The sequence below is a fragment of the Zophobas morio genome, unplaced genomic scaffold (assembly GCF_036711695.1).
Source record: "Zophobas morio isolate AGI-343-1 ecotype UQ-CSIRO unplaced genomic scaffold, CSIRO_AGI_Zmor_V1 ptg000023l, whole genome shotgun sequence".
Lineage (NCBI taxonomy): Eukaryota > Metazoa > Arthropoda > Insecta > Coleoptera > Tenebrionidae > Zophobas > Zophobas morio.
Window position 1 is genome coordinate 8,532,792 of NW_026972128.1, and position 27,511 is coordinate 8,560,302.

Genomic DNA, 27,511 nt, shown 5'->3' on the forward strand with positions numbered 1-27,511 from the left:
AAAAATAAAACAAAATCTTCGATTGGTTTTAGCAAACTGCGTGTGTCTTTTGAGGAAACCCAGTCTTCATCTACATAATTATATACATCTGGTTTATTAATTTCCTTCTACCTTTTACTTTCAATTGTCTGGTTCCTCTGCAAAGTATCAATGAAACTTGATAACAGACGATTCCATTAAAACTTGCAATAACACTACCGGAAGCTCGATTCATTAGTTTTACATGAAGGCAAAACAGGACCGAACCATAAATGAAAGGAATATTTCCAAACAGGTGTTCTGAAAATGTTTACTCAGCTAAAATCTAAATTGCAACTTTCATCACGCAAGTTGGCAATTTATTCGATTTTTACAAACGTATAGCTTGACGAGTGTTTAATTTGACGTGTTTTTTAAGAATGAATCATAATGTAAAAAAAAGCAAAGTGGAATCTTTGATAAATAGCTTTTAATTAGCGGGCCGTTTATCATTCTTCATTAATTAAATTTACATAATTTCACCGAGTTTTACAGTTACAGGTTTTAACACGTGAAATTGCTAAATCGTCAAACGTTGTTTCACAATTTTTTCTTACAGTAAGCAAATTAATACGGAGAGAAATGCTAACTCTGCTTTGTTTAGAATACATTTTTTTAATAGAAACTTATTAATCTTATTATAAATTAAAAGTTGCAGAAGTTTGCTAAAAAAAGAGAGAAACGGTGCTTTTAAATAAGAGATTTTTCATTAGTCGGAATATCCCCAGAGAAATAAAAGACAAACGTTTCCATTTTATTCATGCTGTATCTTCGAAATACGTGAAGGTTAAGTGACAAATTAACTTTTAAATTTAGACAAGCAAGTTAGTTTTTTTGGTTTTCGACGAGAGATTCCAGTTTCTAGTCGCAATATTTCTGTGACAATGCTCCAGGAATGTTTTAACGCAAAAAAAAAACTTTGCCGCCACCAATAGTTTAATGCTGTGCTGTATGCCACCAAAAATTACTCAGCACGCCGCCGAGCTGTCGGCGACGTTACTGCGCCAAACGCCACCATAAATATGTCAATTTTTTTATTTAGGAATTTCAAATTCAGATCTTTGACTACACATTGAAACTTTTTGACTTTGTCTTGTTTGAATTCGATTCCTTTTCATAATTTCAAAAACAGGTAACAAATTAGGTTATTTTTAGCATGAAATTTATTAAGTTTACTGTGTAAATATTAATTGTTTGACGTTATAACACAAATAGTTTCTATACGAACAACTAACCTGCTGGTCAATTTTAAAATGCTCGGGTCTCTATTACATACGTGTAAAAATAATTATTGCTGTCGTTTTTCTGAATTTGAGTTAGGTGAGTTATAAAAATTTTAGAACTACTTACACCTCACTAAGACAATAAATGTCTTTCTCAGTCTTAAAGATTCCGTTTTTTATTTATCTTTAAAATGTTTCTGGTAGGCCCTTTCGAAACAGAATAAAAAGTGTTCAAAGTGTAAAGGTTACTATGTACTTTTTTAAAATATAAGTATACGAAAAAAATAGAATTGATATTGACAGTGAAATTGAATTGTTTTAGAAGTCTTAAAGCATATCCATGAAAAATCTTTCGGTACATTCGAAAATTATTTGCATATTTTTGAAATTTTTCAGTTCATGATTTGCTATTGTACGTTGCTATATTTATTTATTTTTTGTTATCTCTAAAATATGCTACAAAAGACTAATTAATAAAGTTTAATTCGATAGAATTAAACATATAATCCCAAACTTACTGAACCTAGCGTCGGAGCAATTAACCTTTCAGTATCCTAACTGTACAGTACAAAAAAGAATTAAAATATAGGTTTATTCGTGGTTCAACTCAAAGTGGAGTGTTATTCAAAAAGGGGGGTTAAAAAGTAGGTAATACGTCCAAACCCCACATGTGAATTTATCCAATGGTTTTAAAAACAATTCCATTTTCCCTTTAACCCTTACGCAATTCGGTTATACGTTTCCAAATACTTTAGTACGTGATATTTGAGCGAAATTTCACCGCAGTTCGGATATGACCTTCGAAATTACTAGATAGAATACTCCGAAATTCTAGCTGCAGTCTCTAGAACGTGGTAAAACGTTAACTAAAGTGTGTCTATTTTTATTTCTGTGATTTTGTAATCCACCCTTATTTTAAATCTTGCTCACATACTTTTTTTGAAAAACGACAAAATGTTTATAATTTATTATTAAGTCGCTATTCTGAATTTATCTGTTCATCCCTTCTGAAAAGGTTATGACGTCATCTCAAAATTTTGCTAAGTAAATTTCATTTGAAATGTGCAGGGTAGAATGTGTTTATCTACTCTTTGTACAGGTTGTTCCGAAAAAAATTAATGCATGAAGCGGTCCAATCTTTCTGACATTCGGTACACACAGTAAAATTTTTGTTGTTTCTGCGTCTTAAAACCGACTCATGTATTTGTCCACTAAAAAAATAATTACAAAAAATTCGCTTCAAACATAGCATTCTCCTTTAGTTGTAATTCACACTATTTTTTTTATTTTCATATACAGGCTGTGTCAAAACTCCGAGGCCTTATATTTTGAGAATTGATAGAAATAATGAAGTTTTATAAACGCATTGTTTTTAGCTTGAAGGCGGAAGCTTACTTTAATATATTGGAAATATATATAATGCACGTATGTTGTTTTTTTTTTAAATTTCAGCATATGTTTGTTCTAACAGATTTTCATAGATCAGTAAATTACGATTACGATGATAACATAGTTGTTTATTTCATTTTCAGTAAATAAAAATATAAAATTTATAAATAAAAAAAAATTCGAACCTTGTTGTTTCACGACTTGTTGTGTTCCTAATTGAATTTGTTTAAACTTCTAAATCATGCAAGGGCCGCAAATATACCAAATGGTTCATGCATCACCATAAAAGAAATCTAAAGGGCGTTAAATTTGGAATGCGAGCTGGTCAGAAAGAAGGGAATAAAAAACATATCTAAGTGTTTTATATCATTGTAATCGTAATCTGTCAAAATCCGTCAAAATATTAATTTATATTAATTTGCGTCGCGACGCAAAAAGCTTCCAAATGGGATAATTCCACTGAAAAAATGATATAAAGGGTGTAGCTGAAAAACGGCCACTCTCAACTTATTTATTTATACAGGATGAGTCACCTAACGCACGTTCCTCGACATGTCAGTAATTATTAGAAATAGAAGAAAAAGGCCAAAGTTGTAGGGTTCTTTGAGCACTATACTTTAAAATTATTTTTAACTATAGAGAATCTTCTGTTTTTAAGGCATAACACACGTGTTTTTTTTTTTTTTTTTATCAAATATCCTATATGTTTTTATGTATTTTGATTGCCCTCTTTTCAGGCTTTACAACTACAGTTGGTATATTTTTGAAATACCGATGCAAGTTTCCACGTTGTTCCAAATTTGTCGAAATTTTTTGGCAATGGAAGGGTTCACAAAAAATCGCAGTAGGTTTATCTTTGACGTCTGTCTTACTATATTTTGTGGAGAAATAAGTAACAATATGCCTCTTTGTTGTTGCATAACTGAAATGAAATTTTCGTATACAGAGTGTTTATAAAAAAAAAATAATTACAATTTTCAAATATCGATATTTCAGTTTTTTTTTCAAATAGAACACCCTATATTTTGTTACTGCGTTTTATTGTTTTTTTTTTTTTTTGTTAAGTATTTTCTATATGTAAAATTGATAGTTACTGCGATTTTTTACTTTGTTAAGATAAGAAACATATCGACATTATCTGTCATTATCTAATCAACCGGCAACATAGTAAGAAAACTCAACCGACAACATTGTCGAAGGAAATTTTTCAGTAAAAAAAAAAATGAAGTTAGAATGATAATGATTTTCATTCAAAGCACGTTGTTTTTATTTATTTTATTTTGACATTTTTGTCATGAGCTTTCAGATTTGAAATTTTGTGTACTACCAACTTGCCCTAGAGGAATTTTATTTGGTACCAACTTAACTCAACAGGTGGTGGCTTTTTAATTTTGGGATAAACAGTATATAGTATACATATATGTCTGTGAAATTAAAAATAATTTTAGAATATAGTCCTTAAAGAATCGTACAACCTTGGTGTTGACTTTTTGTTATATTTCAACAATGATTAATGAAAAATCGACACCGTGCGCTTAGTGACTACCCTATATATTTAATTTCTGGATATACTTGCTTGTTTTTTTAAACGTATACATATAATGACCTCATAGACACCGAGAACGTTATTTTACAATCATATTGTAAAATGTTAAGTGGACGCAAAAGTAACGTTCTGAGTATGTGTAACGTTGACTTCAATTTAGAAAAAAATTAGAATACACAAGCACGGTCTAAACATTTTGAACATATAAAAAGAAAAGAAAGCTATTTTCAGTTTCACTAATTTTTATTGTGCATTGTGATTCTTGTACATTTAAGGGAGTAATTAAAAGTACAATTTTCAGTTTTGTTCGCTAGCGTTTAAATTCCTCACCAAACACATTAAACAATTAAACACACCCACAACACCGGAATTTGATAATTGTCGCCGCCGTATTTAACATGGTTAATGTGTCAATGTAAATGCAGTGCGTGATCAAATTGCAAACCCATTGTTTTGACGAAATTCATTCACTTCTTCACCACGCCTCTCTCAAAAATCCTCCTAACAACCCAACCATGCCCATCCATCTCGCCAAATTCCGCATGACATCACTTCACACCGATCTTCCATAAAAACCACGTTTTACGTCCCCAGTCGAAAAAGTGCCGGAACGTTTTTCCCTAATGAGCATATTTCGTTCTTGTAGAAGCAGCATTTCTATGCAAATAAGGCTTCTGAAAAAAGCAATTGCACGCGAGCTTCACTCGATACCATGTAAAATTTATCAGTCCTATCTCCGATATCAACATGCAATCGTACTTAAGTCAACACCATAAACAGCTTTGATGGACAGCTGTAAAGCTAACGGTACCACAGACAACCGCAAGGCAAACCGTGCGCCTCCAGTAATACCACCAAGAACGGGAAAGCTGGTGGGAGGGGAAGAGCCCACTACCATGAGTACCATGATGCCGGCGAAGAAGAAGAAGGCACGGCGTCAGGCGCGGCAAGACACCGTGGCTTTGGAAGTAACGGACCCAACACACACATAACTGTACCATGGCGCTGGTAACCCAGTGCTGGATGGTACCGCTACTCGGATCTGCACCGTGCTTCCCATCATAATACCAGAATTACCAGACGCAGCCGTATTGCTCACAAAAGGTATGCCGATTACGTGTGCCCATTCTAATAATGCGCGTACAGGTAACAGGCTGAACTATGACCTGAGCACGGATGGTTTTGTTTGAAATTTATCGATGGATGGAATAAGCATGGGTTGTCGTAAAGGTGATTTTTATTTAGTGTTTTCTTCGATGGTGCGAGTAGGTGAGATAACTGTTGTTGGAAACGTTCGGTATGGGACAATAAAATGACGAAAACGACGGAAAATTCTTTGCGGATATTGAATGAGCACAATGAACAGGACGTAGAGGTTATTTGAACAAGAGCATTTAGTCATTGTGACGGCATGATAGCTTTGCTCTTTAAAGGAAATTTAATGCATTCCGAGATGTGGAAAAATTGTCTCGCCTCGGTGAAATGATTTTCCAATTAAAATATCATTTAATTATATAACTGCATAACTCATGAACTAATAATAATTTTACAGTGTAAAGCATTAGACTACATAATTTCTTTGTGAAGATTTGGAGCAAGACATGCGAAAGAAAGTAAAAACTAGAGTACCTTCATAAGGTATTCATTCATGCTGTATTTATTGTATGCAGACGGAGCACTGATAATGTAATATGTATATAAAGTTATATATGTACATTATACATGGATAAAAATGGTGGTAAACACAAAAAATTAGGTAAGACTTACGACCAAAATAATAAAATGCATGTCAGAATAAAATAAAATATCTAAATCTCTTTTTCAGTGAAACAAACATTATGTCTCCCAAATGTGACGCCCGCCCCAGTTTTTACAGTTGTCATAAACCCTTGTTTTGCATTATAAACTGAAAATTTTATGTTCAAATATTTATCAAATTCAGTGCAGTCTGTTGTAAATTTGACTTATTGTACCGTGAATACAACTTATTTGATTGTGTTTGTTTTTGTCGAGGGTTTTTATTGTTTTATTGTTCCTCTAACAAAAATTAAAACTGATTTTACAGCCAAAATTCTGTCTCAGTTTTACAAATTTTGGATCGATAGATTACATTTAGACAAATACCCAATTTTATTATTGTTCTGTTTACACTTCAATTTTTTACATATACGTCAGGTGTTGACAGGACAATTTCTAATATTTCTTGGGCAGAAAAAATTACATTTAAATCTGTTGTAGAACGTTAAGTTGCTAGTGGTATACAGTTGAGTATTTGTTGAAATATTATAAAACTTCTTGAATACTTTATTCGTTTTATGTGGCTATTTAACTCAAAAGTTAAGGTATTCACAATCAGAGAATGATTTACAAAAAATTGGTCGAAAGTTGTTTCAAGAGAACTTCCCTCGCACCTAAAGTACAGTGAAACATCCAGCATTTTCGAGTTGAATTTTTTCTTTACACAATTTTGCGAAGACGCCTTTTTTGCAAGGACACGTACATATATCAACTTGGATTGGTACAGTGCAATATTGTATTCTCAAAATTTTCTGGGACAATGGATGATTAATTCAACAAAATAAATTGTCTCATTCATTAATTGTTTTGGGCTACCTGTTTTAGCAAATCTAAAAAATATGAATGCAATGATAAATTACAAGTAAAAACTCATCATATTTGACACATTGTGGGCAGAATTTATTCGGCAAAATTTTGAGATGACTTACAATAACTTTAAAACGTCTGCAAGATTTCAAAATATTCAGTTTTGCATTTTTTTATTTATTCATTAAAATAAATTGACTGATTCATTAATTTTTTGGGCCACCCTGTATAAGCAAATCTAAAAAATGAGGTTCTTAATTTTGATTTTACGATTTTCGTTCTGTGATAACCGCTGTAAAGTAAAAACCAGAGGCATACATAACATCCCTTGTTCTTCAGCACTAGGTAATAGCAATCTGAAGCTCAAGTGTTTATTTATGTTTATACATCGAAAGAATGTCACGTAGAAATTAGTTTGATTTCAATGATCTGAATATTATAATTCTTATTTTATCATTATTATATAAAGACGTACATGTTCTTGACATTTTCGAGAAAATGGGTGACTCGTTCTTAATTTGACCAATAAAAAATTTGTGATGACATCATCAACATGGATAATTCTAGTCACAACATAAAAGAAAAGTAGTCACAGCTTATACCAATGCACGAAAAAAAAAGGAAATTGGTCCAGCAGTTTCGGAGATTACGTGTCTAATAAAAATTGATACATACAGATAGACGGAAACGGGAGACTACGTTTTTCGTACTGTAGGGGTCATGAAACGTCGAGAAAACGTAAAAGTGGCCATTCGTCCAATGGATTCAATAACAATACTTCCTTCGCTTACACTCGGGAAGTAAAAATAATGTTTTTTTGGCTCGTAACGACAAATCTGAGTAATCTAAGCAGTAGTTTTGAGATGACGTCATCAAGTTTTGGGGGGTAAGCAGATACATTTTAATTAACGGTATACCATTCTTACGATAACCTCAAACGATTGAAGATTTCAGAGTATTCAGTTTTGCATTTTCTAAGTGATTATAAAATTTTGATTTTGCGCCAAATGCCTGGATATCGAAGATAACAAATAAAGACGGATTCATAAATCACAAGTATAGAAGTACAGGCCGAGTCGCATAAAAAGGGACACCTCGAATAACCTTTTCAAGTACGAACCTATGTTAATGGCATTTAGTTTGTAAATATATTATATGTATTTGCTTATATGTATACATCACTTTACTAACATGAAATGTCTATAGGAAAACACAATAATTAAAAACATCGTAAGAATTTTTTCCCTGAATTTTTATTTTACTATGAAATCTTAAAAAATTGTTTTATAATTAAAAATTATTGATTCCTTTTATTTGCATTTTCAGCGCTTTGTTCAATAAACAAGTTTTTACGTAATTTGTAACAAAACATCAACGGCCATGACATTGCTTTCATTTTGCGAACAATAATGAATCATCTATTTTTGAGACCGATGAAGGTAATTTATTATTATGCTTTTCTGAACAACCCAATCCAACATTTTATCCAATTTCACTTAAAGTCAAAAAGTGAATCAGAAAATTATTAATTTTTACTTTTTGAGCGGAAGCTAAGAATCGCTACTTTCAGGTTTTCCCGACGTTTTATGACCTCTCAAGTACGAAAAAGTCTGTCTGTCTGTCATCTGTGTCAATTTTTATTAGACAGATAATAATCTCCGAAACTACCATCATCCCCACCAACAATTGGATGACGTCGGCTCCAAAATTTATAATAGTAAATGTTATTTAAATTTTACAAAATAAGATACTCTTGTACTTGTGGGTTATGAATCCGTGCCGAGTTTTTACCCTAAACATTCAGGTTAGTATACTATACTTTTTAATGTATAGAGATTGAAAATAAAATTTCGCAAAAGCAAATTTTATTATTTTTTAAAGAAGGGTGACGTGTTAGATTGTACTTCAGGAACGAAGGAAGTTCTCTTGAAATAACTACCAATTTTTTTTATGAAAAACCTGCAAAATTTAAAAAACAATATTGCAATATTTTTTGTCTATGCTTTTTTTTTTAAAACAATGAATTTACGTATGCACGTGGGCAGTTTTAACATTATTTGGGACCAATAAATAAAGGCTGTTCCCTTTTAGCTAACTTATCCTGTGTATTATTTTATAAAATTTAATTATTATTATTTACTGCATTATCTTGGGATGACGACATCAAATTGTTGAGCAATAGGGTTGATCAAACAAATGTTTTTCAGCGCTTTACCATCTATACAACTTACGAATGTAAGTGTTTAAAATTTTACAACTCTCAGTCCAGTAATTTCGGAGATTATTCGCTTGATAAAATCACTAACAGACCACAGATAGACAGACGAAAAAGGAAGACCTATTTTTTCTACTCTAGGGTCATAAAACGTCAGAAAACATTAAAGTAGCCGGATCGAGCCTGTTTACTTTTTACTTTTCTAGTTTACGCTCGTGACATGAAAAGTAAAAGTTTTATTTTGTCTGTTGTGTTTTTTTTATTATCATGTTACAGCCTTTTCTGATTTTGTGTTTTATTCATGATTAATGCGTTTTAAAATTTAATTCGTTCTGAATATTTTGTGGATGAAAGTAAAGGTGTGTGTGTTATTTTTTGTTTTTACCCAGATTAAAGGGACTTAATATTGCTTACAGTCACTTAATCTCACTCGCTATTATGTAATTATTAATCGTTTACTAACACAATGGGAGGCAAAAAAGGGTCCCGTCCACTTTATTGGTACTAGTTAAAATTGTTACGAGTAATAATGTTAAATTAGTTAAACTTTAGAGAAAGTTATTGAAAATAGTATACTGAAGATACTTAAAATGGAATTTTGGAGTAATTTCCTGAACCACAAAATAAGTCGTTATTATAAAAAAAAAACTTTCTGGAATTATAGCCAGAGAAAATATTTTTTGGTGAATCAATGAAGTCATAAACATTGCACAGCAATTGTGTATAATACCGGGTGATTATTAATAATTGAAACAAATTTTTGGGTTGACAATTCTGATTTTTATCGAATCCGAATTCAGTTTAACCTGTATAATTAATGTAAGTGTTTTCTCTAGTTCACATCAAAAGAGCAGGGATTGATGATAATCCTTTTAAAACCCATCTCAAAACTTCTTAACAACCTATCAAAATAAATAATAACGCACTTAACTACTTTACAAAATGGAAGGATAATAAGTTTTTTTTTATTTGAGGAGCCCACATTAACTTTAATGGGTCAGAAGTTTCCATATTATGCAAAATAATCCAGTTTTTTCGGCAGTGCCCTTCCTTAAAGCTAAGGAAGTATTGCAACATGGTCCATCTGTCGAATGATTTCTCAACGTTTCGTGACTACTCGCGCACGAAAAAATAGGTCTTCAGTTTCCGTTTGTCTGTCTGTCGTCTGTCTGTGTCGATTTTTATTAAACAGATAATCTCTGAGACTACTAGACCGATTACTGTCAAAGTTTGTACCTATGTTAAGAATATCGTGTAGATTGTAAAATACTAACCAAAATTTGTGTAATCTTTCCCACCAACATTACACTAAATTTTTCGTAAAAAATACCATTTAAATTTTATAACATAACAAACTCCTGTATTTTTGTGAAGATTATAGGACATCAACTGAAATTATGATTAAATCTTAATAAAAAAATACGTCTTCAGTTGCATGTGGTGCTGGGTAAGTTTCTCTCCGAAAATATTTTTTTGTATTTAATGAGAGAAACCATGTGTGCGAAAATCTGAATAAGTTTTGGATTATTACATGCGCCAAAAATATGATTTAAATTAAATTGAATCAATAATAACGTGGTCATAAGTGTATAAATATTCTAAACAGCTTTTGTTACGTTTGCAGAGAATTAACTAACAGTTTAAATGAAATATTTTGCAAATTTACTTAGCAAAATTTTGACAAGGCTTTACTTTCCTAGTTTCCGCTTGAGATGAAACAACAAGAAAGAAATTTTCGGTGAACTTGTTAGGAATTACCAAACTGTAGGTTGTAACATGAACCTCTTTTTTCTCTGAATCTTGGTAACATGAGGAATCGAATAGAAGAACAGTTGTGGTAGTGTTATGATGCGTAATATTTTATTCATTTTTTTGGTATGCAGTCCAAAACCTGACATTCTACTTAAATAGAAATAAAATTTGTTGATATTGTGATTAGAGCTAGATAATGGAAATTAAGTGTATACATATACATTGATAAACAAAAGTTAGAGATGTGTCGTTATGTGCATTCTTAACACAGAGTGTCTGTATGACATTAATATAAAGCATATTTATCACCTCGGTATTCTTCACGCTTCAGTAGATACGAACCAGCTTCATAATCACTTTTTCCATCATCTACAAGCGATAACTTACATTATAATCAAACTTCGGTGTTTGAGCGTCTGATAATAATCAGCGAGGCGTAAGAAAATTTTATAGTTCTACCGGCAGACGCGCACTTTGTAAGCAGGTCTTAAATTTGAAAATCACCGTGTGCGGGTCATAAATTTGCGAAAAAGAGCAAAACACATGCAAACAAGCGTCGAATGAAGCAATTTTCGCTCGAATTTTTATTAGCGAGGGAGGACAAACAAATTCTGGGCTGGCCGGTTTCGGATGGATGTAACTCGTGTAGATGACGTAACAATGGGTTGATTATTCAAATCTACCAAGACGAATGTGTGGGCGAGTACCTGTCATTACGGTATTCGAAGGTGAAGTCGATGGCGGCGGTTGCTGTGCTGTTGAGGTTGGAGTTGCTTCTCCTCGTGATTCCGGAGGCGGAGGAGGAGAAGATGCATCCTCTACCTCCTGCAGATCGATGGTGATGATGTCCTGTTGTCCTGCCAGTTTAGAAATTTATCGCGCTGCGCTTTTACGATTTATTAAGACACCACACGTTTGATCTCGATGAAAAGACAGCAATGACAATATTATTAGCAAGCTGGTAAAAATCGATTACAAAAACGTCGAATTATAAAGTGAATTTATAAAAAACACCTAACATCGATAAGAGATTTATGGATTAACACCGAATAGTCAAAATCCAATGGACACCAAAAAAACCGAACGGTTTTAGACAAATTGGTGTTGGATCAGTCGATCTGGTGATACTTCAGTCGAAATCAGTCTGAGACAGTCTTAAGTTATTATTACGTCTTTTAGTGAAGTTGTGGCGTATTGCTTTGAATTATTATTAAGTAATTTTCCATCCGTTGAGGTTGGGTTTCAGTGTAAAGGCCTCTTACAGTAATCTGTTTGGGGGTTGTTGCAAGTAAAATTCAGCAGTGACTAACTGTGGTTAAAATTTTAAGACAACTCAACGTTCATAAACTATTCAAAAAGGTAACAAGTGAAAGGTACTCCGTTTTACTTCTCGTCAAATAAAATTGAACACGAAAACACTGACTTTTAACATCACAAAATGCAGAACACATTAGGGTTTAAGTCCAGTCCGACTACAAATATTCGAAACTTGTAAACACTGAAATTATTTGGGCTCTCGATGATCAATAATTTTTAAATCGATTCGAATGCGGGTTAGTAGAAGAACCCGAATGTTTTAATCATTTTACGTTTTTATGTTTTAGCGAATCGGTAGACGGCTTTTGCACAATCGTTTTTTAAACTATTGACCTGATTATCGTTATTACTTGCCTAAATTGTTTTTTATATTCAGAGTCTATTTTGTTAGCGATGTAGTATAGTTCGATACTACGCCGGCAGAGGGACGCTTCACAGACTGATTTACAAAGCACAAATGCTCAATTCCTGCACGCGCTCACAAAATTTTAAAAAAATTTTAACACATTCTAAGAAAGCACAGTTTTCTACCATCAAACGATAACAATTTATAAAGTTTAAAGACAATCAGGCGAAGTCTTCTACGATTAATTCAAACACCTGTTCTGAACAAACTGTGAATTACAGTTTCATGATCAAACGATCCTAGGATCGACCCAGTTTTGTAGCATGGAGGTTAAACACGTACTTGTGACAATTTTTTTTTAAAAAGATCAACGTGATGAGTATAAACATAACAAGAGTAGTTTTGATCATTGTGAATTATCCTTTACTCCCACGCTTGCGCTATTCAGGACACGATGCGAATCCTTATTTCGATCGCGTTGTTACACATTTACGTATTCTTAACCAATGATATACATGAGGGGTGAGATCACTGAACATGCCACAAAAGCATTCGTTCGAATAAAGCGTGTCCATGACAACTAACACTTCTGACAGTTTCAAGCAAACATTCAAACAATATAATATGTAAATTAGTGTTTTTTGGCTAGTAATATTTACATATTGCAACAAATTAGAAAATACAACAAAGAACTTCCGTTTTAGTGTGCATTGTTTTTTGTTTGACAGTATTTGTAATGGGTCTTCTTTGTGTAGCACCGGTTTAATTAAATTTGCTGCTCAGTGACATTTAAAATTACTATAGTGTAGGCGTTGGCCTACCCGTTATCGAGTTTCTTGGCGCAGCCTAGTCGAAAGCGCCATATCCTATGTCTTTATAGCAAGAAGTAAGAAAGCAAATAGGAAAGAAAAGCTGCGAAGAAAAATAGACATCCGCTTCCGTAGCTGCGCGGGCATTTGCGGAAACATATTTTTTTATGAATTCGGTAAATCATATTTTCATTTAGCTTTTTTGACAGAATACATTCTGTTGTCCGGATTTAGTTTTTAGAGAAGTTATGAATTATTTAAAATGAATTTTTTATTACGAAATCTGTTTTATTCAGTTGCGCTGCTCGTAAATATGTATTTGAAATTTCGCTCAGGCGTTTCTTTACAGAAGGGGCGCATTTTACGAATTCGAGGCAATGTTTAATTTCTGTTTGATTCATTCTGTTTGGATAAGGCTAAATGCTCACTCATTTTTTTTTTACTTACAAAGTGCATATCGAATGATTCTTTGTAGAACAACAGCAATTTCTGAACGACGTTCTTCATCATACGACCTTATCCCTAAAAAAATTTTTGTGTTTCAAATTGTTCCGAAAATGGTATCGAGGTTTTTATTGTTGGACACTTTGGTCAAAAATTTCAAGGTCTAAAATCCGTACCTTAAATAACTTTTTTAAGCGATGGCACTCTCAGTCTGCATTGTCACACAAAATAACACACTACTACTTGTACATTCCGTTATTTTTTATTCAAATCGCCAAGTAATATAACAAACAAAACAAGATAATAAAATTTTCTGCCTAATAAACTTCAAAAGTAATAACAGGCTAATGGATAGTGGTGGGGGAAGTGAACAAGGTAAACATATATGTATATCTATCCTTTCCTTTTATGCCTTCATTTTGCTAATTTTTTCGAAAAGAGGTATTTTGTGTTCCTTTGATGGCATTTCATGACCAATTTGCCACACCTTGACAAGTAACGTTAATCGACAGCACTATAATGCGCTACCTAAGCTGCAGTTTATCTGAATCCTGAACTTGACCGACCTTTGTCCTATGCAAACGTCACCCATTAGTTTATCTTTGGTCTGCATATCTTGCACGCTACTGCCTGAAGTCATTGCAGTTAATTCCATAAAAAGACTACGTTTGTTTTAACACGATGTGAATTCACTCCTTAGCACCATTACTTAAAGCAGACTTATTTTTTAATATACTTTGATTTAAAATTTACAGGTGCCATTTTATCGAAATAATAAATTTATAAACTTTCATTTCCCTTAAAGTACAGCATAGATATTTATAGCAGTTATTATGGAAAAGATTATAAAATTTGATTTTGGGAATTTTATTTTTTTATGATAATTCTATAAATTAAAATAAATGCTATGCTACGTTTCAAGTGAATTTTTCCATTAAAAAGGTTTGTACTCTATTCACAAATTTGCATTTCTCATTATTTAATTATGTTGAGTCACTTTGCTATTTAGTTATTTTATAAAATTTAAAGAACATTATTTTACGATCCAAAATTTACAGATGACGTCATCAAATTCTTGCTAGGGATGATCGGACAAATTTTGGTTAGAGTTTTGGTACTTACATGATATTCGTAAGGTATACAGGGTGGTGACAAAAAAATCTTTCACATTGATGTTGCTTATTATACACCAAATAAAAGTGTCGTGAAAACACGTACGTAATATGAGTCCATTTGGTATTTTTTGAGGACTGTTGATGACACCTTGATTTTCTCAAATAGCGCTGTATATACATACTTTTTATTTGATTTCATAGTTTTTTTTCTGAATGTGAAAAATGTAGCCACTATACTCAAACAATAATAGAGAATTTAAATAATTAAATTAAATCTAGTTACCGAACATAAGAATGATTAAGTGTGTCTGGGATAGCAGGGAGGCAATTTTCAACAACTTCGATTTACAATTAAGTATTTATGAAGAGATCTGCTTTTGCATATTCTAGGGATCATGAAAGGTCGAGAAACAATGAATGTACATATTTGCCACATGGGCCATGTTCTTAGGTTATGATAGCCAAGGAAAAATGAAATTGACATATTCTGACGACATTTAATTAGATATAAAATCTAAAATTTGCGTTTAATCATTTAAAGTGACAGGAAAGGTATGCATTTGATGAGTAATTATATTTTAGATATGATGTTTTTGACGTATATTGGTAAAATATTTTACTTCAGTTTCTGAATTTAGACGAGTTTTATTAGAGCTTAGAGCTTTCGAGCTTTTTTTGTTTTCTAACAGCAAAAAATTAGTTTAAGGTTATTTAAACAGAACTTCCCTCACCCTTGAAGGATACTGCAACAAATGCCGATTCTTTAAAAATGATAAAATTTTATTTTTTGTAATAAATCAAAAAATATACATATAAATAACACTAGTAACATTTTAAGAAAAAACGAAATATCGGAAATTCGAAGAATCGAAAAACTGAAACATCGGAGTATCGATCAATCCAAAACTAAATAATTTTTAAAAAACAAAAAAAAGGAAAAATTGAATAACTGAAGTACTGCAATCCAAAAAGTCGAAAATCGGAAAGACCGGTCAATCGTAACATCAAAAACATCGAAAAATCTAAAATTTAAAAATTCACAAAATTTAAAATGCTGAAAAACTGAAAAACTGAGACGTCGAAAAAACGAAAAATTGAAGTATAAAAAAATTGTAAAAATAGTTAAATTCAATTGCCAACATTAAAAAGCCGTCAAATTGAAAAAACAAAGAATGTAAAAACTGAAAAATCCAGAAATCGAAATTCCAAAACTGAAATCGAAAAATTCGAAGTTGGATAAATCGAAATGCCGAAAAGTCACAGAATCGAAAAATCCAGAAATCGGGAAATCTTAAAACATCGAAAAATTGAAACATCGAGAAATCGAAAATTTATTGGAAAATTTAGTATTTAAACGCATTGATAAATTAAAAAATTAAAAAATCGAAAAGGTTATGAAATTGAACAATCGAAACAATAAGGCTAGAAGTCGTAAAGTTAAAAAATTGAAAAATCCAAAAATTAAAAAATGGAAAAATTTAAAAACTGAAAAATTGAGAAATCAAAAATTTTACAAATCGAAAAATTGTAAAACCTAAAAATCTAAAACCGAGAAGTCCAAGTTCAAAAATCGACAAATCGAAACGTCAAAATCGAAAAATAGAAAAATTACAAAATCGAGAAATCCGAAATGTTAATTTTAAAAATAAAAAATTGAAAAACTGACATAGAAGAATCAAAACATCGGAAAGTCGAGGAGTCAAAAAATCGAGCGATGGATTAATCGAGAAATTGAAAATTTGGAAACTCAAAAAACTGAAAAATGAAATGTCGGAAAATTGAGAAATCGAAAAAGAAAAAAATCGAAAAATCTCAAAATTGAAATATGGAAAAATGAAGTAATCGAGAAATTGAAAATCGAGAATTGAAAATTTTAAAAACCGAAAAAATAAAAAAAGAAAAAAATCGAAAAAATGAAAAAACGACATTCGAAAAGTCGAAAATCGAAAGAATGATTCTATCGTAAGATCAAAAAGATTGAAAAATTTAAAATTAAAAAATCAAAAAATTGAAATTTAAAAAATCTAAATTAATCTAAAAATACAATAATTTGCAAAAAATCAAGAAATCGAGACATCGAAGAATAAAAACATCGGAAATTTGAGAAGTCAAAAAATCGAGCAATGGATTAATCGACAAATTGAAAATTTGGAAACCCCAAAAACTGAAAAATTGAAATATCGGAAAATTGATAAATCGAAAAAGAAAAAAATCGAAAAATAGAAAATAAAAAAAATAGGGTAATTGAAGAATCGAAAAATTGAAGAATCTCAAAATTGAAATATCGAAAAATGAAGTAATCGAGAAATTGAAAATCGAGAATTGAAAATTTTAAAAACCGAAATCCGAAAAGTCGAAAATCGAAAGAATGATTCTGTCGTAAGATCAAAAAAATTGAAAAATTTGAAATCAAAAAAATCGAAAAACTGAAAAATCCAGAAATTGAATAATTCCAAAATTGGGGAACCGAAAAACTGAAAAGTCCAAACATCGAAAAATTCAAAGATCAATAAATGGAAAAACCAGAAATCAGAAAATCTGAAAACATGACAAAACTGGAACATCGAGAAATCCAAATATAAGATCGAGAAGTTGAGAAATCGAAAAGTCAAGAAGTCGAAAATCGAAAAATCGATAAATCGAGAAATCGAAAACTCGAAAAATTTAAGATTCAAAATGTTGAAAAATCCCAAAATTGAATTATTGAAAAATTGATATAAATCGATAAATCGAAAAATCTAAACATTGAAATCGAAAAAAATCGAAAATTTATAAATCTCAAAATTTAAAATTAAAAGAAATCGGGAAATTGAACAATCGTAAACCTTCATTTATCCAGAAATCGAAAAATTAAAAAGTTCAAAAACTTAAAAATCGAAAAATTTTAAAATCAAAAAATTCAAAAATCGAGAAATAAAAAATTTTAAAAATAGAAAAATTGAAAAACAGAAATCTAAAACTGAGAAATCGAAAAGTCGAAAAATTTAAGAATAAAAATGTTGAACAATTCCAAAAATGAAACATTGAAAAATTGAAGAAAAGTTGAAGAATCCAAAAATTAAAAGACCAAAAAGTCGAATCGAAAACTGTAAAAATTGAAAAATTAAAAATCTGAAAAATCGAAAAACTCAAAAATGGGAAGATTGAAGAATTGAAAAACTGCAAAAAAAATCGAGAAATCGAGACGTCAAACATACGATACATCGAAAAGTCGAGAAATCTAAAAATCAAAAAGTAAAAAAAACGAGAAATCGAAAATTAAGAAACGCCAAAAACTGGCAAATTGATAAATCGAAAAATTGGAAAATCTCAAAATTTAAAAATCGAAAAATGAAATAATGGAAGAATTGAAAATCCAGAAATTGAAAAATTGAAAAATCGAAAAATTGAAGAATTTAAGAACTAGAAAAAAGGGGATGCTATTACTCTATCGAGATTAATAGTTATTGCACAATTTGTTTTTTTGCGAAAATTTCGATTCCTCGGATAGAAACTCAAGACAGATTCATAAACCACAAGCATAAGAGTATATTGTTTTATATAATTAGATGCGTTTTACCATCTGCACGATATTTCTAATATACATATAAAATTTAACAGCAATTTGTTTCGAGACAATTCGAGCAAGTTTGAACATGTTTTTTTGTGAGCGATGTGCCATTGTTAAATGTAAATTAAAAATGTCTTGTCTTGAGTTTCTAAATTTTATCGAATAAAGATATTATATTTATAGCAGCATGATTTATATGATCAATTTTCGACAGACAACAGTTAACTTAATCATAACGCAGCTGCAGGCTAGAGCTGACAAATTAATTATTGATGTATGAAAAAACCCTAGAAATCAAATTCTAGTCACTTTTCCAAGGGTAAAAGTTAGTCCCAACTTTTATAATTATTTTTTGAGATACTTTACTCAGGATGGGCAAAAAATTAATGAGTAAGGCAATTTCTCTTTTTAATAACTCAAAAATGACTGACGAACACAATATTATCTTTATTAGTGTTACACAACGTTTTGATTAGCGTTATATGGTAGAGACCAAAATTAATCAAAATTTCACTAGACTTGAAATATAAGAAACAGTTGAGTGAAATTATTAATTGTCTTTAAAATTTGTGGCAAAAAATATAAGTTCATTTTTATAATGAAAGTTAAATAGATTTTAAAGGCAACAAGAATCTATATTTCTTTAGACTTATGTTCAACTATAAAATTTAGCAACAAGGAAAATTTCCGAAAAATGGATTTAAGAAAGTGGTGTTAATTTTAGTGCAGTGATTTTTTTGACTTTGAATTTTATCAGCAGATCAGGAACATTTTCAAGCAATCAGTCATCCTAGATAAAACAAATCACGCCGGCTACAAACCATTCAAAAACGATCTAATCAGTTAAAACGTGCCAAAAAAAATCTCAAACAAAAGATCTTCATCATCTCACGGTGCTTTCCGCATCACTTGGCTCTTCGGCCATAACAAATCAAAATTTAGCTACGCCAGTTGAACAGTGATAGCAATGATAATCCCTAAAACGGTATAAAACGCAGTCGTGACGACGGCAAGTAGGTGTAATGATGGCACAAACCCATACTGTATAACAATAAGGAGTCTCGGATCTGACCCACAATACCTGCGCTGCATTCCTAATCACTTTCCGCAGCCCAACTACTCGTACTCGTAGTATATTTACAAGCGACAAATTTGTATATCGAGAACCGTTAAATTGCGAGTGTCGTTCGTTGCACAACAAAGTGCGGCCTTAAGGTCATTACTTCACCGTTGACTTCGTGATTTTAATCGATGCCGACGCAAATTGGCACTTCCTTCGACGGAAAGGAAGAAACAAAACGAAAAGCGCCCCCTGCCGAAAAACGATCTTCACCTGGGTCGCGACCTAACTGTAGATTTTATAATGGACATATGATCCTTTGCATCTGCTGATAACTACCTGAAATGGCGTGGGAGAAAAGCGATAGAATCCTCTCATCATTTTATTTAATTTATGGATCTTTGAGCACCTCATTGTGCAATTCGATAGCTTTGAAGTTGAATGAATCGTGTGCTTACACGCGTTTTGAGGTTCCAGCGAGCAGAAAGTTTTGCATTACAAAAATCTTTCAAGGTCGTTCAACTTTACTTGCTAATGGTGAACAGTTAAGTAAGTTTTTCATGGATGAATCACGTTGCGAAAAATCACTGATGGTGTTGCATTGTGTTGCACAACCATTTCCCATGAAAAAGACGGAAAAAGTTGAATTAGCCGTTTCAGAAGCGTGGAAATATGGGCTGATCTAATTAGTTCATTGTTTGAAGTGGGTTAAGCTCTTTCGTTTCATTTAGGGAAGTATGTCGCCAAGATATATGGCCAAATTTTTCCATAAATGAAGACAAAAATTTATGGACACTGATTGCATTTTTATTAATTTTGGTGATAACTATGCTAAAACAGAAAAGAAAAATGCAAATTAAAACTGTAAATGGGGGTCAAAAGGCAAAAGTCGCGACTTTGTGGATGACCGAAAATGAACCCAATTAAGAACAAATTTGGGCATAAATAATAAATAAGTGTTATAAGAATATTCAAATTTGAGGATGAAGACCATTCAAAATATGCTGTCTTTATTATTAACAGTTTCCGATTTGCTTGAACCCGGTGCCACCATGAACGTTTTCGGAGTTCGTGATTCAGGGTTTTACCATCGGCTTAAAATTAGTGGTGATGATGGTACCCTTTTCCAGGTAGTGTTTTTCAGGATTCTGGCGGTTTCGCGGAAACCGATCAGAATCCGGTTATAATTTTAGCAATTTACACAACGTTAAAAAGACGAGTGCTGTTGAAATTCGACATGTAACAGCCGCCAAGAGAAGCTGGGTTTTTCAGAAAGATTCATACCTGGTAGTTTTCACTTACAATTTTCTGATTTTCTCAAGAAATTATCCTAAATACGTTATGCAACTTTTTTAAAATACCACATGTATTCGACTAGAACATAAAATTATGGGACTGCTAATATCTAAGAAATTATTCAATAACGAAACTTCATTTGCATACAGAGACACATTGTTAGCTACAATATTGTCAAATGCGGCTATTAGAATGTTAATTTTATTCAGGAAATAATTAAATATGTATATATCTTTAATGCTTGAAAATTCATATTTGTAAATGCAAATCCAAAGCGTGTCAGGTAACAAATTTTTGTTGAATATTCTTTTAAAACACTAAATTGATTCCCGATTTTGTAATTATTTTTGGATTTACAAATTTTTGTTTTAAATCAAAGATCAAACGAATTGACAGTTTTATTGGATTATTTATCATCGTACATATTAATGAACAGGTAATTATCTCATTGGAATTGATTTTTACTTCCCGATGGTAAGCTTCATGTTTTCTCGACATTTCGTTTCTTAGAGTGCGTCTGTCTGTCCGTCTGTTCATCTGTCTGTCTGTGTCGATTTTGTTAGACAAATAATCTCCGAAACTATTGGATCGACGGTTGTGAAATTTTGTATACGTGTAGATGGTAAAACGCTAACCAAAATATGGCTAATCATCCCCACCAACAATTTGATGACGTCATTTCAAAGAATTATATTTTAAAACGTCCATATTCTCTCAAAAAAATGAACACAGTATAATAATATTTTATCACTATATCAGGATATAATCGTCTATAATCTTGCGGTTTAGATGCTTTTTTCTCTTGCGCTCTGACTAGTATTATCATGTTGATGGCGTCATCACAAATATTTTATTGATTAAATTAAGAACGAGTCACCCCATTTTGTCGAGAATGTGAGAATAGGTAGGTCTTTCATTAATAATGATAAAATAAGAATAATAATAATAATAATAATTGTAACATTTTGTTCGATTGCGGCTTAAGTAATAATTTAATCCTCTGTTTTGAAGAGATAAACTCATTCAAATCAAACAAATTTCTAAGTGTCTATGGTTTCTTTCGATCCATAAACATAAACTCTCGAAGTTAAGTATGTTATTATTGCCGAGAGGACCTTTTTCTCGCTGGTTATCTGATTTATCTGCGGAGGTGTTATTATGCCGTTGATTTTTTTATAGGTATAGGTTATCACAAAACAAAAATCGCAGAATGAATGTTATAATTTTTCAAAAAAGCCGGATTTGTTGGACTTGTACTTACCTTAATGTCAACCATCCAATTAGATTCAACTAGAGAGAAGGATCTCTTTTAAGTCTTTTTTTATTATTTTTATGTTTAAGTGCAGAATAAAACAGGATCATTATTCGCAGCGATTTGTTTATCCAAAAGTGGACAGAAAATTCAAAAATATAAAATAACACAACTAAGAATCCGAGGCGCCATGGTGGAAACTTTTCTACGTGAGTCTTCATGTTGATTCCAAAGTACTCGAGCAACGGATATTATTTAGCAAAAGTAAAAAGGACTTGTTAAAATAAGTAGTTAAATAGTTTGTGCACTATAAAACGACGTCATTATTGGAAATCACATTAGCTGGCGACCTGAAATGGGAAATCCATCCAGATACGCTCTGCAAGAGACTTTCTACTCAGCTTTAAGTTGAGGTAGCGAAAAAAAAGTCGTCACACTCAGAGGGCTTCGAAAGGCGTATTTCACTGATTTTCAGTCGTATCATATTTATGGAGTGCAATTATGAAGAAACTTCCTTTTGTCGACATAGAGATTTTAAATTTTGAAAACTGTAATTCAATCATGAATCAATTGATAATTTATCAGGGCATCACCTGAAAAGTGGCCACATTACTACGATCTACTTGTGCTAACTATACTATACAAACAAAATTTTATTTATTCATCCCCTCCAAGAAATGTATGATATCTTAATTTTTTTTAAATAAATGTTTTTTGAAATGTTGGTTTAGGAGTGAGATCTAAATAATATTTTAGTAATGCGCTTTTGGTTTTTAGGAGTGAATGTCCAAAAATAATAAATGTGTATGATGATCGATGTATATTTCCATTTTTCTCAGAAACAATCTATCTAATTTTTTTATTATGTCAAAAACGACATACTTAATATCCCTGAAATTCCTTTTCAGTGCTTTGTCTGTCTAGACTTAGAGCGTCGTTTGCAAGTGAAAGGCCGAGGTTGAGCATGAAATCAATCTTCAGCTACTGCAATGTTTTTTATTATTTCAAATATGACTCATTTAATTTCCCTGAAATTCGTAGAAAATGTAACGCCAAGAAAAATAGACCATATTTTAAAGACATTTTGATGGATAAAGCTTTTTAGAAGACACGAAATTCATTAAAACTCTCTTTATGTTAGATAAGCTTCACGTCGATTTCATCTTGTGACAACCCATTCCAATTACAATTCTCAAAGCCAGCAACATCCATATCAACAACGTGTCCCAGTGACGTCTTGAACCAACGACAGAAATGAGGAAATTCTAGATTTCGAATAAAAGCCACAGGTCTCCAAGTTTAAAATGATTTGAATTCATTTAGTAGACAGTAAATTTAAATTTTAAAGCACATTTAAACTGATTACTAATTTGTCTTTTAAATACTTCAGGACTTGGAAGATTTAATTTCTGAGATGTATAACAATCTGCCACAGCTAAGTACGAAATAATGCTATGAAAACTCGCTGAAAATCTTGTTATCAATCTTCTAACTAAGTCGTCATTGTCAATAAACATTAAAGAAACTAATTTGTAAATAGTTATTTTACAGTTTCTTATAAAGTTGTCTTAAACTACGTCTTCAGTATGACAGACAACGGCATTTTTTCCACACATCTAATAAAAACGCTGCATTCATCTCTTAAATAAGCTATCAGTCGCTTCTTTTCTGTATTAGAGCGGATGTAATAACATGGATTATGGGCGTCTGATTGAGTGAATCTGAATCATGGAGTGTGCCACGGTTCTATTCGGAAGGAATGTTACGTGTTGCAAGTCACGCTTCGATGTGAACGCATCGCCTGGAATTTTTCTTGCTGGATCCTGCGAGCCCAAAAAGCTCGAGCCATAAGAAACTACACGCAAGGACCAACGCAGGAAAGCACAGGGAGGAGGTTTTTTAAAAAAATCGCCACTGAAAAAATAAGTAGTGACGCAGCAGAAAGCTGTGACGTTATTCACAACATTTCGTCTTTTGATGAAGCATTTTTATTTCCTGAACGTGAGTAACAATTTTTAGAAAAAACTGAATTTATTTTACTGTACTTCAGGGGCGAGGGAAGTTCTGTTGAAATAACATTCGACCAGTTTTTTATATTGGCAATTCTGAATTATTGGCAGCAATGATAGTATGTCAGCTCATAGTTGTCAATTTTGACAGGAAACGTAAATACAGGCTATCTCAGCTAAAAATAGCTAATATCGTGAGAACGGATAGAGATATTGAAATTTTGTAAACATTATTATTTTTAGCCTGAAGCCTGACGTTTACAATAATATACATATAAGACGTTGATATTTATTTCATTTTCATTTGATAAAAATATAAAATGTATAAACATAAAATATAAAAGTTGAGTGAAATAAACCACTTGCACTTTATTCTACAATAATTAACAAGATCTTGTTCAAGTAGTTATTTTATCATAAGTTCGAAAAGTCGCAAAATAGTGGTAGTTCTTTATTTCACTCTACTTTCATTTTTTTACATATACAAACTTTATTTTTTTTATCTGTATCATTGTAATACTGTACTAAATTAAGATTACTCCTTCAAGCTTAAGACAATGGATTTTACAGAAGTTCAATATCTCTATCCGTTCTCAAGATACTAGACTGCGTAGCTTGAGTTGAAACACCCTGTATATTGAAGACGTTAGCATTTTATTTATTTTTTATTCAAAGCACAAGAAACACGAATTATACCAATTTGTAGTTAAATCAAGATAAAATAGGTACATTTGAGTATTTTTAATGCTTAACTTTAAAGCGTCTCTCTATACCGCGTGATGAGAAATGACCGAGTCGGTTGGCGGTAGTTTTTAAACAAAAATGTGAATTTTTTCTTGCTTATATGTTGGCATAATGGAAGTAATTGTGCGACAGATATGCCGATATATTTACCAATCATATCATGCCATAAATTTAGGTTATGTTTTGAATACATTTTGCAAATTAAAAATGTCAACAATCTGTTAGTCTTGACAGCTGACAATCGGAAATTATAAACAACATCATGATACCAATTCCAACTAAAAATCCAAGATTGCTAATGGATTCAGTCATTTCTGATCACGCGGTATTTTGACGGTATTTTAAACAAGAAAATTTCTTTCAAAGCAGTGATTGTACCATACGATTTTGACTTAAGGGGAGGCATCTGGACACAAAAGATGTGAAAGACGTAGGGCGTAGCTTCATTATTTTTTATATAAATGTCACTGTCAGTGAAACAAATTGAGGTTAAACTAATTAAACTACGTCTTGACTACAACTATATTGTGGTTCCAGAGCCTCTCCTTATCTCCGATTTAAAAATTCATAGACTATATGCTTGCAATTTTTTCAAAATATCGTTAGTTGCATATGTTTTTTATTTTAAAGCGTGTACAACTTGGCAACGTCGGGATCTCTCAGTATATTTAACGCCTCCTCTAATAAACGGGTTGAAAACATGGCAGCTGGTGTCGTAAACGTCAATTTAATAATCGGGTATGGCATCAAAATTATAAATAAAAATAAAATTTTAAATATGCTGCCACCCTGACAAAAAAATTAAATACATTAATCTTTAGTTCGTATTTTCAAATGCAAATTATATTTAAAAAATAGCTGGAAGAGCGATCTTGAATTTAATGTAGGGCATTTTTAAAATTCGGTTCTGGTACTATAACAATATGTATGTTTTGGACGGAAGTTGTAATCCAGCTTTATAGATTATAAAATATAATAATAGAAGGTAAAATTATGTTAGTTGTTATACCAAAAATAATGTATTCACGTAGTATGCTTCTGCGGAAGCAAAATTATGAAATGGAAAATATTTTGCTTGTTTTTTTTTCACGTTTTCTGGTAGGCCACTTAGAAAATGAAGTGACATTTGGATAGTTGGCAGCCATAACTCTGATGTCAAAACGATTGTTATTCTCAGCTCTGAACTCCATCAAGACATTTTTCAACATAAATTTCTTTTATGAAAAATTCCTTTGAATGTACGAAACTACATAAAATAAACATTGTTTAAATACCTATTTTTAGTCAAATTTAGTATCAGTAATATTCATGGAGCTTTTAGGTTAGAGGTCAGTCAATTACCAATTTAAAACTGCAATTCCCTAAATAAAAAATTTGTGTCAGATTAATAACTTGACATTTATTAATAACATTACATTTATGTCAACACAAAAAATTGTGTGTCAAGCGATTAAATGGCCGCCACAAGATTTTTAGAAAAAAAAATTATATTTTTAGACACTTTAAAAAAAAAATATAGCGCTTTAAATCATCATTGTCTGAAACTGTCTAAATTTTTCCAGTGATGATAACATTTGTTCATGTTCAGATTCTTTCTTTTCCCTTCAGTGTTTCCATACCAGACAGGGCAAACGAGGAAAAGTGAAAACTATAACGTGCCCTTGTTTTCGTGCAGAACGATCTCTTTTCTTGCAATCTCGACCTCACTTTTCCTTTCGGGTGTTAACCCAAATATGACTATTTCATGAAAAGGTCAATTCGAGGCAAATGACCAGACTACTCGGATCGATTCTTGTCTACCGTGCAGACGTATGCTAATTGTTCCAACCTGCGAATATAGGGGCGCATAAATTTGGCACAGGCTCAGGGGTCAATACCACCAATAAAGTTTAGGGAAATTTAGCAAATGCCAACATAAAAAATTAGTAGTAGTAGTAGAGCGTACGTACGATTAAAAGAGGGCGTTCAACCACATTTTCTTTACTCGTTATTAATTAATCATTCGTTCAGAGAAATAGGAGCAAACATATATTGCAAAACAGTACAGATCACAAGCAGTATGTCTAATGATTTTCATTTACATTTTACTTTAGTATGTTGTACGCAGCTGGGCTTGCTTAGGTCGTGCATAAAGTAGTGTCTGTTGACTACTTTTGACATACATTCACCTAGTAGAAAATCGGAAAATTAATACGGAGTGTCAGTTGTATTGAAACTGAAAATGTTTCACCTATTCTTTAAGTTCCTTCACATTTTGCCCCAAAACTTCTGATTTCTTGTCCCGCAACCAAATGGAGGTTTATTAAAATCTGGCCTTTATTAGCCTGGGCTACCTCCGTGAGGGCCTGCAAATCAACCGCACCGCCATCTATTCGGCCCTGTCAAAAATATCTCCCCCTTAACAAGATGAGGGTGGAAGTAATGAGATGAGGCAAAGGCGACGATATGGAAATGGTGTGAAGGTGTAATAAAAAGTTCGAGTGTAAAGGTCAGCGACCGGCCACCAAACCGCCGAAATAACAGCCCGTCACGCATACTGGTTACTTACACCTCCCGCTTATAGGCGCATCTTTAATGAGTTTTGGGCGGCACCTTTATTGCTTTTTCTTTGTTTGTCCTTCATCCTGGCCCTTTGTGATGTTTCTCAAAAATTTTTCATTATTCAAAGGACGCGGACTTATTACACGCTGTGTTAGTCTTGAACTTATTAAGCGGTTATTTCCAGGTTAAAAATTTATACAATCGAAGTGTCAGGCACAGGCAGCAGCCAGTGGGGGCAGGTTCGGTATCGAGAGAGAATCTGAGAGTCATACAACCTTTGC

At 32.0% G+C, this 27,511-nt stretch overlaps 1 protein-coding gene across 3 annotated transcripts in view; it reads right to left on the minus strand.

The window, feature by feature from the left end:
* LOC135133929 (probable nuclear hormone receptor HR3) overlaps nucleotides 1-27,511 on the minus strand; it is a 152,011-nt gene that overhangs the window by 103,016 nt on the left and 21,484 nt on the right. Inside the window, exon 1 of one of the 3 annotated variants that reach the window (XM_064062490.1) lies at nucleotides 11,455-12,443. The exons of the other annotated variants lie outside the window; for them this stretch is intronic. Coding sequence (XP_063918560.1) covers nucleotides 11,455-11,461 — 7 coding nt within the window. The 5' untranslated portion in view covers nucleotides 11,462-12,443. Of the gene's footprint in view, nucleotides 1-11,454; nucleotides 12,444-27,511 lie in introns of those variants that run through there. 3 annotated transcript variants of the gene reach the window in all.